Raw genomic sequence first — 14,141 nt, 5'->3', positions numbered from 1 at the left:
GGGTTACCGATTCGCCCGCAGAATCCGTGAATTCTGTCGACGAATCGAGACGTGTACGGGGCGTCTCAAAAGAGTTTTTTTTTTTTTTTCATCTTTCCTTCGTCCGATAAGAGTCTTTCGAGGCGCACATATAATGCGACATACTTTAGTGTCGTCAACTCCGTGTGTTTCCATGGTACACGAATCTTCCATCGGACGTTTCTTTCACGCTGGCTCGGAAATATATCCCGCAGATCCGCTTTCGCCGATTCCTTTCCTTTAGCCTGCGGTGTGATGAAAGTTCTTATCGCCCGTAAGGATATACCCATTTGTACCTGTATCTGGCCGGACGTGGATAATACGCGAGCGCGTAGACCACTGTAACAGAGAACACAATTACGTGCAATAAGACACGTTTTTTTTTGTTATTAATTACACACGTGACAAATTAATTTATCACAAGATTTTCGCGGGAACACACATTACATGCTTTTTTTTTTTTTTTACTTATCGACACGGGTTTACTTCGTGAGAATTAAAAAGTTGATAGAATCGTTGGGGTACCTATATTAAACTTAATACCAATCTACAAGTGTCACTTTAAAGTGACTTATGATTGCGAATAATTGTGATAATTTTAGAGAAAGCCTGTGACAATATTCATCCTGTTTGCCCTGTTTCGTTCGCCTACCTATTTAGAAAATTACATGTTAGGTACACCGCATTATGTATAATTGCTAGGAAAGTATGTCTTTAATTTTATTACACATTTGGGAGTGAAAAATGTAACAGCACGTTTATAAATGCGCCTATATCTGTACACATTTCATTTGAGTGTCTGGGAGAATTTGCCGAAATAATTTTAAAATATACGGTGGTCGACACATGCTGAAAGAAATGTTCGTAAAATAATTCGTAAAATTTGTACGCTTATTATAAGGGTCGTCGACGCTATTACTTGCCTCGACCTTATAGCCGATGTCGCCTCATGCTCTGCAAGGCATATCGCGCGAATCGTTCGGCGAACGCCCGCCTGTGGACGTTCCTCTTACGAAAATGATCCAAGGTGTCGAGGGTCGAGGTCGGTGCCAGCGATCCTTGGCCCTGCCAATAGTAAGACGATGGCATCGGGCTCAAAAGCGGCACCCTCAGCGGACCGCTCAAGGTACCGTGCAGAGAGTTCGTAAACTGAGGTTGAAAGTCCACGTGCGATTGTAACTTAGGCAGATCGGAGGTAATCGGATTACCCAGAAGAGGCACCTTCAACGGCGCGATCTGCGGCTCGGTATCGACAGACACACTCGCGTATATAGATGTATCGCTGTTATCGTTGTGCGCCAGCTTTTGCGAGTCTAACAGAGAACTGTGCGGATTCGGGTATTGAAAATGATGTATCGGTGGGTATCCCACGTTCGACAGGTTCGGATCCAATTCCAAGTTCGAGTAGTGCTCGTTCAACGTGGTCTGAGGTAGCTCGGGCTGTTGGTAAGCGCCGCTTTGAGCGGCGGGATAATTCTGCTCGTAATTGTAGGTCGGATTATCGTGATTCGCAGGATAGCGATTCGGTAAATCGTATGTTGGATGCTGCGACGCATGGGGATCCACATTGTTGTTATGGTTATTATTGAGGCTGTTCTGATCGACTACGATTTGATCCTTCGAGCCGGCGCTACCTTTCGGCACGCTGTTTAAGAGATTCTTGATGACGGATCCTTGGGTCGGCCCACCGAAGCTTTCCGCTAACTTGGCTGGGTCTGGGTTCTCCTGCACGGCCACGGAAGTATGTTGATCGCCGTGCTTGTCCTGGTCAGATTTCGTCACGATCAGCAGGCCACCCTGGCCGTTGTCTGTGAACGTAACGTCTGTCAGTCTCGTCGACAAGTTTATTTAAAGTAATGAGTACAAGTTCGTTAGTCAAGTTTGAATTTTATTTGCATAAAAGCAGGTACTGTCAAGGCCGATTAGCACGTTGTTGAGTATGTGCCGAGGATATTGTTACGTGTCCGTCGAGCAAGTGCCAAGTGTGTACAACACGACAATCCAGTTCTAGATACGCGCGTTTAACACGCGAACGGCAGGCTTACGCATACTTCCAAAGGACTCTCACAAAGTACAGAGTAGGTGCGTTTGTGTTATATTAAATTCTACATGAGTGAACTTTGCATGTGGTACCGCGAAACAATTTTTTTTTTTTTTTTTTTTTTTTTTGTTATAAAACGTGTCCGATATATTGCACTATGTATTGCAAATGATACGCTGACGATTTAGATATTATATTTGAGCGCTATTACGCAGAATATACGGATATAATTAAGAAGAATCGGTAAAGTATGTCAGAAAACAGGCTTTGCCGGAGCTGCCGCCTCTCGCCAGCTTTCGGGGAAAGTGAAAGGTCCTGTGCAGATACATTCATGGGAAAACATTCATGGATCGTGAAATAAGACGCTCTTCCGGGAGAAGAGCATTGACATTCACTGCATCGGTGGGCGATGATGACGTGCGATACAGAAAGGGAAATTCGGGCGCTAGCAAGCGAATCACATTAAAAAGTTTCGAGAGACGATCGAAAGCGCCGGGCATTCGATTAAGATATTATAATTATCAGATTACATCGGCATCGATATAACGAAATTTATTCGTGAAAGCGATATTTATTTGGTAACCGATTGCATTATTCTTAAATAAATTAAAAGACATATCCAAAGTACGATTTAAAGCTCAAGGAGAAACTGCAAACTTTTTTTATATTAATCTTTCTTTTGTTCCGTGTTGAAGCTATTCTCTTTCCTCAAACAGTTATTCAATGTTGTGGAAGTATTTAATGAAAGCGATCGCACTCGTCGAGTTTTCATTAACGTGTAATAATAGCTCTAAGTTAATTGCTGGGATCTTAGAAAGGCGCAAAGAATACAGAGTTATAACTCGAGGAACTTTGTTACAATTGAATAATGTTATCGTTCTATGGAAATGTGAAACCTACCGTCTGATGGCACGCCATAAGTTTCATGCGCGGCGAAGTCGGTAGGCACTTCGGAATATTCATTAGGGCTCGGCGGTAACCCTGAATAGCTGGAATCGTGTCCTGCGATATGAAGAAAATAAATTATTAATTATTACATACAAGAAAAAAAAATTATCTATATATTTTTTTTTTTTTTTTTTTGCGATTAATTCATAATATAGAACTATCAATAGAATCGATTATACGTATATTACATATACAATCATATAATAATCATATAGCGTCAGTTAAAGAACTTTATCATTACGACATTAATTTGATTTCGAACTCTTTTTATCGATTATAACATTTGATCGTTATCGTTTCAAGAAAAGCGAGTAATACTCGGTTAGGTCTCGATCGGGTGATTACCGCGGACATCCGGCTTTACGGATAATCAGTTGGCTCGTAAATACTAAAATAACTTTCTATAGGCTGTCATTTCTCAATATAAAATTATATCTCCGATCGATTTCCACGTCTAATCGATTGAATATGGCATACACACGACGAGCGTACAATAGAAAGCAAATGCGTCAAGTTTTTATCGCGTGTACGTTCCCATGTAATTTTTGATCTGTGGAGTTACGTGTTACTCAGGTTTTTCGAGTGATTTTCTAATCGATTCTCAGGGTGTTTCAATAATGATATCAATAATCCTGACAAATTCTCGTAAACATGGTGTCTCACCTATATGAGGAATCGGGGGATAGTAAGGTTCTGGATAAGGCTTCGGTATCGCGTTGGCTGCCAGTTGTTTGCCCAGAGACGTGATAGCATCCCCTGCTTTGCTGACAACTTTGCCTTTGCCCGCTAACAAATAGCCACCCCCTTTGACTAGCTGACCTTTGAGTGCCAACACACCGCCACCTATTGCCTTGAGAGCTTGGAACAGCGTGCTAAAAATTGCCTTTTTAAATTCCCAGGGGCCGAACGGCTTCTCTTCGTACTGAAGAAATAACGAGCAACGACATTAAATTATATTGTTACAACGCCAAAATTGTAATTCGTTGCGTAACGAGATAAACGAAAACTTTTATGTCTCGGAAGCGGCGTATCTATTCCCACTGACATCCTTTGCTCATTTTCTAATTAACGTAGTATTAAATTGCTCGTTACGCGGCATAATAGTTCGTTTAATGTGCGATATTCAAGTTTTCACTTCGCAGTGTCATTTACTTTAATTGCCGTACGGGATACATCACGGATAAACGAAAAGAAAAATCTTGACGATGATTGAGACCGCAGATAAGAAAGAGACAAACATTAGACGGGGAACCAGTTAGAATTTCGCTCCTTCGTGGTATGGTAGACGACCTACATCATGTTACCAACATAAACGACTTTTCCTTTTTCTACTACGAAGCATACTAATTAATCAATATCTCTCCCTCCCTTTCTTTGTTTTCTAATTTGCAATTATTTTTATTTTTGACTATTTAAATAACCGGGGGAAAAAAAAAAATCCGGAAGGTGAACAATGTTAAAATCAGCTGAGTAGTTGAATAAAAAAGTGAATTACCGAATAGGCATGCTCGATTGTAGGCGCACCGTAAACCGGTTTATGCGCTGATTGACTGCTGCCCGCTGATGCTTTCGCCGCAGATCCGCTCGACGCACTCGCGACTCCGCTAAGCACTCCGCCCGCTATACTTGTTAAAAGACTGGTGCTCCCGACGTCGAAGCCTCTCTTTATTCTCTCCTGCATCATCTCGGTGTACCGCGGATCGGTGATAAGGTCAATAGTTATCAGCTTCTCGTCGTCAGTCCGCTTCGGTCTCTTTGAATCGATTTGTTCGGCGAGAGCGTCGGACTCGGATTGTATCTCCCATGCTACATTCTGATTCACGTCGCTCCTCGCCCTTTCTAACTGATTTTCATTCAGAGAAGACTTCCACGCCTCGAGCAAACTCGAGAGCTCGGTTTCTCTGTCGTCCGCGGTTCTCCGATACGGCGCTAATCGTTCCAATTGTTCCGCGGCCCTCTTCAGCAACGGCTCCTCATTGTTCTCCGCGAGTTCCGACCGAGCCGCGATTATCGTGCACCATGTTATCGTCAAGAGTCCCGTCAGCTGAAACGCACGATGAAAATAGCTAATGCGACGAGTTACAAGCAATTCGAAAAGTCTTGATACGTTAAGCGGGTACTTGTATGCGTATTGTTAAATACAGAAAAGAATTGTTAAACCATTCATTATTTTTTTGCTGGATTCTTTTCATTGTTATTAGGCCTGATAGAGGCAACGTCAATAAACTAATGATCGGTGAGTTCAGAAATCATAAATTCCAGACTTAGGGAAACCTTTCTCATTTGTTAAGCGTCGTTAACTTTTTACTACAATGCGTTTTGAGGGTCGAGTGTTGATTTCCGAATTGCTCGAGCGTAGAGCGTATCGACGCGAGTGCAGCAAGTAGAGCGATGCCCGGGTGAAAGTCACGCGACTACCGGCAATTCCAAGTGCGTTCATCACGAGGCTCGCCATACATGACTTGCGGGCAAAAACAGCTACTCCGCGAATACCGATCGTTTCGTCCAGATACCGTGAGACGACGGAACCATTGCCAATTAACGAAAAGATTCAAGTTGCACAATCCGCCTCTCTTAGGTGAACGTTTCCGTCACTTCCGGTTTTGTCGCGTCTTTTAAGCGAACGAGATCATCGACTTGTCGAACCAAATGGAACAAATATAATGATAATTCCAATTACGCGGCTAGAATGTAAAGAAATAGAACTGACGAAATTGAATAATGTGCAGCCTGTCGCATAGAATCGTCTCACTTGATTGAGCGAGAGTGATTGTCAACCTTGATCTTGCTTTAAGTCATTGGGTGGCCTAGTTTGCCCGTAATCATTTACTGCGCGTATTCTCGGCGATTTCTAAAAAACGGTATGGCAAATGATCGTTAATAAATATGTGACTTCCGCACACAAGATGAAATTGAACCTTTCGAGAAAAAAAAGAGGAAGAATCTATTCTCATAAAATAGAAAGGTAGCTTAATATGAATTTCCGGTGTAATTTTTTTTTTTTTAAGCCACGTGTAAACTCTTTGTCGCGCAGTTGGATTATATCATTCATTTGTCAATTTCTTTCATCTTCCGTTCCGTATCGGATGCGCGTAATGGCATAATAACTGGAAAGCGATCCAATTAGAAAAAAAAAATCACAGAAGAAGATATGAAAGCAGCATAAAAGTGCGAAAACTAAACTTTCCAGTACTTTCGCAATATATTCATAGAGTTCAATGCATTTCCGAAATGTATATATATATAAAAAAAAAACAAAATTAATAACGTTGAAATTTTATATCCATTTTTTTTCTTTGCCAGTAAAGGCTTCGATCTATGACGGCAGCATACGCGAGATGAAACGCTTAGATTTGTTTTACAAATCAGATTTGTTTTACAAATAATCAGAGAAACTTTGAAATACAAACGATAGTTGTATATGCAATGTGTCTAGGAATCAACATTACATTGATTACAACAAACTAAATAACTTGCGTAATATTAACACGAAGTCTGCCGTTTTGTAGAAAGCGAAGGAAGATTTGCATAGATTTAAATAAACAGATTAACGCCGTAGTAATTATTCCTTCGTGGCATGCAGCTTTCGTAGCTAAAGGCTTCGCAGAGTTATCTCGCACAATTCTCTTCATTGTTGCAAGTGTGAAACTCGCGGCGATAAGCATATTAAAGGAAGGTTACGGTCAGACTTCTTAGAACTTTCACGTGGATGAGAGACTAAGCGCTTTAAGTAGCACAAAATCCGTTGCTGATAAAAATTAATGGTTAAAAAAAAAAAATGAGAAGGAGCTAGCAGATAAGTTGTCATTAATAATTCAAAAATGCACGTTTCACTTGCTCGCTGGAAAATTTTTAATTTTTAAGGTCATAAGAAAAGTGAATCGCGAGAGTAGAGCATATTATCACCCGTCAGTTAACGTTAATATTAAAAAAATTCGCCGATGTTGATGGTTTATTTGAATAATGATTTAATATTAGTAACACTTGACACATTTCCACAAGACAGATAAGCAGAACGATGCATGAGAATTGTGAAGCGCGTACCTTCATGTTTAACTTTCACGGTACGACGGTGAAATGATCACGGCACTCTCACTAAACTTACTGACCATCACTACGGAATATATCCTCTCTTTATACTGACTCCCACTTTGCTGTTGATTAAGAAAGTGACATCCACCTTACCGGGTTACGTCTGCCAAAATTCGTTACGTTCAGTCGCCTGAAAATGCTTCACGAATAATAATTAAGTAAAATTTTAAAAGTATTTTTAATGCCGTTCAATAAGTAAAAAAATAAAAAAAAGAAACGAAAAAAAAGAAAAAATACTTTGATATAAAATTGATATAGAAACGAACCACTTACAAGTAGGTAGTAACGATAAATAAAATTACGTAATGATACTTCGAATGCAACATGCGTTTAAAAAAATATGTCGTAAGACAAAGATGTAACAACAATGATGCGACATAAAGTGATACGGATGTCGTTAGTTTTCATTGTGTCGCAGTGTTGCATTGTGGAACCGCTCATTTGCTTTCCTAGATTTCCATCGTGTTAGCTTAAACCTGTCACGAATGCAGAACCGAAATTTTCGCGACACTGAATGCAATTACGCGTTGGATACACACTGCAAGGTGCGTCGTAGAAAGGCGGAAAAGGAAGGATTCGGGATAGTTTTTGACGAAATTCATCAGTCGAATCACGCGAACGGAAGTTTGGATAAGGCACGCGCTGTCTCATTAGAATATCGATTTTACTTATTAAGTAACGCGTTCATTTTCATTTCTTTTTGTCTTTTTTTTTTCTTACTAGACTATCTTCTACGTTAGAAAAAAAATTGTTTTACTTATATTTAATAATTTTCGACAACTAACTACGAATAGAAAGTCTGTCGTTACCAGACGCTGATTTGTATCTCATTGTAATACACGGGGAGCGCAGGAAAAGTCAATTAGCCGCGAACATAATTTATGAGAAGTATTTTACGTCTCGTATAATAACAAGATGATTGCCATAAATTGTAATCAGCGCAACTATAACTACTGACAGAACTCGACACGCAAAAAGACCTTTCTTAGCTCTTTCTTAAAAAATCAAGAAACTTAAATTGATCCCGGGTAAAAATTGATTTCCACCGTTACCTAATGATTATCTGACCAATTCGTGGTACATCTCCGTGGGTGTCTAGCAAAACTGTCCAACACTGAGCCAGATACTAAACAAAAAAGCGTCCAGATACTAAACAATTATTATTACTCTCTCTAATAACGAGCCGAAAAAGCCAGTTATCTAAACGTTTTTCCCCGCGCACTAGGTCTACTACGCGTTCTGACCTACCCTAGCACGTGCTCGACTGCCGAATTCGCTGGTCGCCGGGTTCGATGACCGCCGCGGTAGTGTTAGTGCGTGCGTGTGTTGACATCTGGCCGACAGATTTCGCGTTCCGAGTTCGCAAGATGAAGAACGCGCGGGCGGCGGGCGATGAAAACTGGTTTGCCCAGCGAATTCGGCAATCGAGCGAGCTTTGCGAAAGGTCAGAACAACAACAGTAAACAAGTGCGCGGAGAAAAAAGTGTATATATCTATTTAGATACATGATCCACGCTGAACAGTGACGAAACGACCGATGCTAGACAGATTTTGTTTCTTTTTTTAAATAACAAATTTACTGCGAAATCAGATTAGTTAAATTTCCACTCGGGATAATATGAAATAATTATTCATATAACATTCAAGATTCAGAGATGTCTTTTTAAATCTATTGTAATATTTATTGCAAAATGTTCCACTTACCTGGTTAGTCGTTTCGCTTCTAACTTGACAATGGTAGCTCGCAAACCAGTAATTGATTAATTTTATTAATGTAACGAAAATAAAAAATATATTTTTCTTTAATTTAGAATTTTGTTTTAAGCTTCGTTTTTACGATTTATTGCCAGCAATATCGTAAAAAAGAACTTGCCAATAATAAGAATGAAAAAGAAAATTGTTGGGCAGTACGGGAAAGCCGGACATGAGGCAAACATGAATAAAATACATATTGGCATAGTGAAAATATGTAATAAACATATTTTATGCAATATATGTATATATATAAATATATATATTTTTACATATATATGTATATATGTACATATATGAAAACTTATAAATACACAACACAGCTTCGTCACGACTAATATCACCGCCACTCCTAGCGCCTGCACCACCCGCTAATCGACAATCATTTTTATCGAATCTATCAATTTACAATTTACATATTAACAGAATAATACTTAATCCATAAATATAATTCAATATTTAAAATAGTATAACGTGTTTCCATCATTTCGTCAGCATTAGATTTTGAAAACTTCAAAGTATAAATTAATTAAAAATTGTAAAATTATAATTCAGCTTTATTCGTAAAGCAGAGAATGTAAAATGAAATAATGATGAATTTATTTAAATTTCTAAGCTTCAAAAAAATTATTCGCTCGAGTCTCATTTTTTTACGAAAGCGGATCGGGAAGATGAACTCTTGGGACTATCACGTCATGTTATCGAGGATATTAGCTGGAGGGCAGGAGCGAGGCAGGGACGGTGCAAAAAGTCTCTCTCTCTGTCGCGTTCACTTTCGAACTAATTTCCATGTTACAAGTGTTACAAACAGTGCGCTCGACGTACAATCCAAGATTATATCATATATTATATACAGAACAATCTCTTAAATCGCTGAATTTGGATAAAGAACGCGTGATTAGATCCGTCCACCGCGATTGGGACATTCTCTTCTTTCTGTTCGCTTTTCTCGCGCTCCGCATTTCACATCTTTTTAATTCGCGGTAGAAGAAGCGCAAGAGAAGACGCTGTCGAAATTTTGGATTCAATCTCGTCGGAATTAACGAAATTAGCTTAGTACTTTATAAAACCTCTCTAAAATTAAAAGAAATTTGTTTTCTTCTTAAATCCGCTAAGCACCGCGAACGAACCAATCGCGGTAGAGAAAAAAGCGAGAAGGTGGGCCTTCGATGAGAGATCGCAGGATTTTATTTTCATCGGCGAGCAGGCGATAGAGATTGAGAATCTGAGGGGGATCAAGGTACTCTCGATGATATATATATTATTCGTGCATAACCACTCAATAGTTGAAAGACGAAGGACGAAAGTGTACGCTAGGCGAAGTCGCGGAACTTCGACGGAAATGGATCTCAGACGATCCTTTCACGACGATGGACTTGCGCTCAGTATTTTCTTTTCAAGCAATTCGCGAAATCGCCAAAAGGCTCTCGGCGACGCCGCGTTTATCGAAATTTTAAGTGGGGGGACACGGACGCGAGTGGGTCATCGCGTTTAGCATAACGAGGATTAACAAGTCGACATAATTAGAACCGCACTTAGAACCGAACAATTGCATTCGTCATTCGTTCACCATTTGTCACGTCAGGAAAAACTATTTTAGCGGTATGCGAGAACAGCAAACGCGTTTATTTCCATCCGAATACCAAAATTATTTTTAACGAGCTCTTTTTAGTCTGATTTTCTTATCGAACTACTGGGATATTACGAAAGCGGGATATTCTTTTTCCAAAGACGTCTGTTACATCGTTGATTTTCCTCCGCGGGACCTCGGGGAGACAAAGAGATTTTCATTATGGCGACTTTTTAATCCGCTTTACTCGGAACGTCTTCTCTCGCCGGTTTACCTGCCTTGGGATCGAAAGAGCGACGGACTTGTTTCGCACAGAATGAAATCGATCATTTGGGCGCGGATATTATGTATAAAATTGTTACATAGGTTTTTTTTCCCCGCGATGCATGTGACGTGATTAAAATATCTTTTAAATCTAGCGTCTACTCGGTAAAACCGCTTGCTCGCGAGAAAAGTCGGAATCGTCGTTGTCATAAGATTCGCGATGCAATCGGCGTCGCACGGGTACGAGTCGCAATTTCGGCGCAAGAGAGATGACTTAATCGCGCATCCTTCCTGTTTTTTATTTTATTTTTTTAATTCTTTTTTTTGCGCGTATCGCATAATCGGTGTTTCCGTAAGTTGCGTCGCCTGCACGAACGAGGGCGGCCACGTTTGGCCAGCCAAAGTTTCTCAGCTTTCCATACGAGCTTCACTCTCTCATTCTCTCACCTTGTCTCCAAATGTCAGAAGGAAATGTATATAAAATTCTACGAAGCTACTTAACGTGTCTTCAATTCAGCCATTACTATCTTTATCTGAAAATGTCATTAAATAAAAAAAGAAAAAAAATTCTTTCATATATTAATGGGTGTGTAAAAAGCAATTTAAACGTGAACAAAGTGCGCGAAGAATATCTTACAGATTTAGCGTAATTATTCAGGATTATTTGATAGGTAAGATAAAATTACGAACGTAGCTTTTAAGCGTACTTTACGTCTGACTATAAAAATAGTGATTATATTTAGTTATTTAAAGCAATGTCAAAAGATAATTTTTAATTGGCACGGCAGAAACATTTAATGCAGCCCCAGTTTACGGTTAAAGTTAAAAAAAGAAACAAAAAAATTAATAAACTGTAGATATTTATTGCTGAAGTTAGTAATGAAATAAAAACTCCGTTACTAGCAGGAGCGATCAGCTCTTAAACTGATAATAAAAGAACAAAGAGAAAAGAATGCCATACCGGTCAAAGAACGTCTTTCTGCAGACAGCGCGTCAAGTGTTCGGGGAGCCAGCCCACGTACGTTAAAATTAATATCTTTTTCACGCGAAACTCTAACGAGCGAGATACGGCTGGTGGCTGCGCAGAAGCCAGACAGCGATATGTATTATTTGTCACGCAGTGCACATGAGCGACTGGAGACGCGATTTTCACGGCGAACGTGGCCACCCTCGGCCGAAGCCACGCCGGACTCTCTTTTTCTAAAAAGAATCGCCTACCTGTACGCGCAACTCCTGCCGTGTACCTAAGTGCGAGAATCCACGTGTGCTGCGTTGTATGTGTGGGTTCGTGTACTACTGATAATTTAACGATCAAAAAACCGCTACCTGCAAAATTGAAAAGCTACGTCTTTTTTCTTTTTTCCCCCCTCGTATTAGCGCCGCGCCGCTGCGCCGTCGTTTCGCCGCAGATAATTAACTATAAATCGTGTGTGTGTTTAATCATTACATCGAAAGTATCCGGTTATCGGTTACAGCCTAAAATACTGAGCAAAGAATGAATACATCAGCGATCGGTGATCTATGAACGATCTCGGAGCGCCATTCCCGTTAATTCGACTTTTCTCTCCTTCTCTTCCCCTCCGTTTCCTTTGTCTTGAGAATGCACAATGTAAAAATCCAATGTAAAGTCTCGCGCGGCCAGAGTAAACTTCTCATGGTAGTCGATCCCTGTTTCCCAGCCTTTTTAATCGATTCGCGTCATTAACGGTGGGATTGGAAACGTCGCGAGGGAAAGAGAAAAACGAAAGGAGAGACAGAGAAAAAAAAAAAAAAGAGATCGACGTTTATACGCGTTTAGAGCAGTAGTGACTTGAAATGCTTCGTAAAAAATTTATAGAATATATATATATATATATACCTCTATCTTCTTTCTGTATATGTATATATATGCAGAAGTGTTGTATATTATTGCGTAGGCGTTATATCGTCGGTGTTATTTTTTTCGTTTCCTTCTCGTCGCGCTTGCATTTCTTCCACGATTCTTCCTTGTTACACGATAGTAGTAATAATACGATAAAAGTAACAATAATAATATTAATAATATTAATAATTATAATAATAATAATTACAACGAGAATACTTATTATTGAATACTAATAATAGCAATAATCATAATTACAATTATAAGAATATGAACTTTAATAATTGTCTAACGTCGCCAACGCGACACACATTGGTGTGGCATTTTGTCTGTATAAAGGACATGATAATTTTATACGGCCGATTATACCGAAAAAAAATTAGACATTTTTTCTTTCGGCAAACTTAATCTCGGAAAGAGATATTTGTTTGCGACGTTGTCGTTGATTTTTCGAGGACTATTCGGGTTCATCGAGACTTCCGCAATTTCATCGCGACGTGTCATGTACTTTCAATGCGTTTCTTTCTTTTTATCATGCCCTTCTTAGAATACACAGCGCACAAGGTGTCTTTCTTAAATGTAAATATATATAAATCATTTGCAATGCAGTGAGTAAAATAATTGGCGTCTAATTGGCGAGATACGGTATACTTATTTTACATGCTGCTCTTCGACGCGTAAAAAATCGATCTGAAGGAACGAATGTCAGATTGTTTAAATCGCAATGTTGGGAATTCAAAAAGAGAACGAGCCCTCGATCCGAAGCCGAACGTTTAGCAAGTTTAAATCGTATTGCGAGTTAACAGAATAAATGTGATCTCCGCGCTTACAAAATTCCTTTCGACAGCACGCGCTTCTAAGTTAATTTGTAGACATTGTATTCCACGTTCCTCGTAACTCGGCAGAAATTTCATTTCAAGTTATGGCTACGATATCGTTCTAACTAAAAGCAAGATTTTCTTACGGAGGGATCGAACGGCTTCGGTTCACACGTTTCCGTCGCTCTCGCGCGTCGCAGCTTTCCGCGTCTCGTCGATCGGAACAAGCTGATCTTCACGGTGATATCGTAATTCTTAACTAATAGAACGACCTCCCTCGTGTGTGCTTTTCCCTTAACTACCGTGGTCCTGGTCTAATTCGTCTAGCGATTCGAGCCTTGCGATTGGCGCTTCGTTTATCGTGAACTCCCATGACATGTCCTCGCTGGTCTGTCTGGAGGAATCTTGCTGCCGTGACCCGCTCGCCTGTCCTCTGGCACTGCTCTCGTGTCTGCTTTCCGATCGTCCCTGCCCCGACGTGGATTCCGTGCCGTTGCCGCTGCGATGGTTCGACGAATCTTTACGCGAGTCGCCGCTGCGTGGACGCTGGCTGCTACCCCGATCCTCCGGCACGCAGCTCCAAGGATCCTCGCCCTCCGGCTCCGATCGCTTATTGAACGAGCTGTATCTACAATAAGGTACACTTTTATCAACGACGTGATAGCTGCATTCCGTTCGGCGTAGAGTGCGGCCGCTAAACGTCAGAGAGATTCGAAAATCGATAGTCACGTTTAGCGACCGGCGTTAGCAATGGCACATTTTTTGGGGGAATGAGCT

At 40.3% G+C, this 14,141-nt stretch overlaps 2 protein-coding genes across 11 annotated transcripts in view; both read right to left on the bottom strand.

Annotated features, from left to right (window-relative positions):
- Window positions 1–948: 948 nt before the first annotated feature.
- On the bottom strand, window positions 949–5,132 carry LOC139103279 (uncharacterized; the record flags this gene model as incomplete). Its single annotated transcript, XM_070657779.1, has 4 exons — window positions 949–1,826; window positions 2,960–3,061; window positions 3,671–3,929; window positions 4,503–5,132. Coding segments are annotated over 4 exons (1,869 nt in total), but the record flags the coding sequence as incomplete, so codon positions are not given.
- A 3,918-nt stretch (window positions 5,133–9,050) lies between these two features.
- Sei (potassium voltage-gated channel seizure) overlaps window positions 9,051–14,141 on the bottom strand; it is a 92,217-nt gene continuing 87,126 nt past the window's right edge. For 8 of the 10 annotated variants that reach the window (XM_070657540.1, XM_070657531.1, XM_070657538.1 and 5 more), the window contains one exon: window positions 9,051–14,007. In XM_070657540.1, coding sequence (XP_070513641.1) covers window positions 13,659–14,007 — 349 coding nt within the window. In that variant the 3' untranslated portion in view covers window positions 9,051–13,658. The remainder of the gene's footprint in view (window positions 14,008–14,141) is intronic. The other 2 variants (XM_070657533.1, XM_070657536.1) reach the window with 1 other exon arrangement.

Source organism: Cardiocondyla obscurior, linkage group LG06, assembly GCF_019399895.1.
Source record: "Cardiocondyla obscurior isolate alpha-2009 linkage group LG06, Cobs3.1, whole genome shotgun sequence".
NCBI classification, from domain to species: Eukaryota; Metazoa; Arthropoda; class Insecta; order Hymenoptera; family Formicidae; genus Cardiocondyla; species Cardiocondyla obscurior.
The sequence above is the reverse complement of the archived record's forward strand: the minus strand, read 5'-3'. Positions and strand labels throughout refer to the sequence as shown.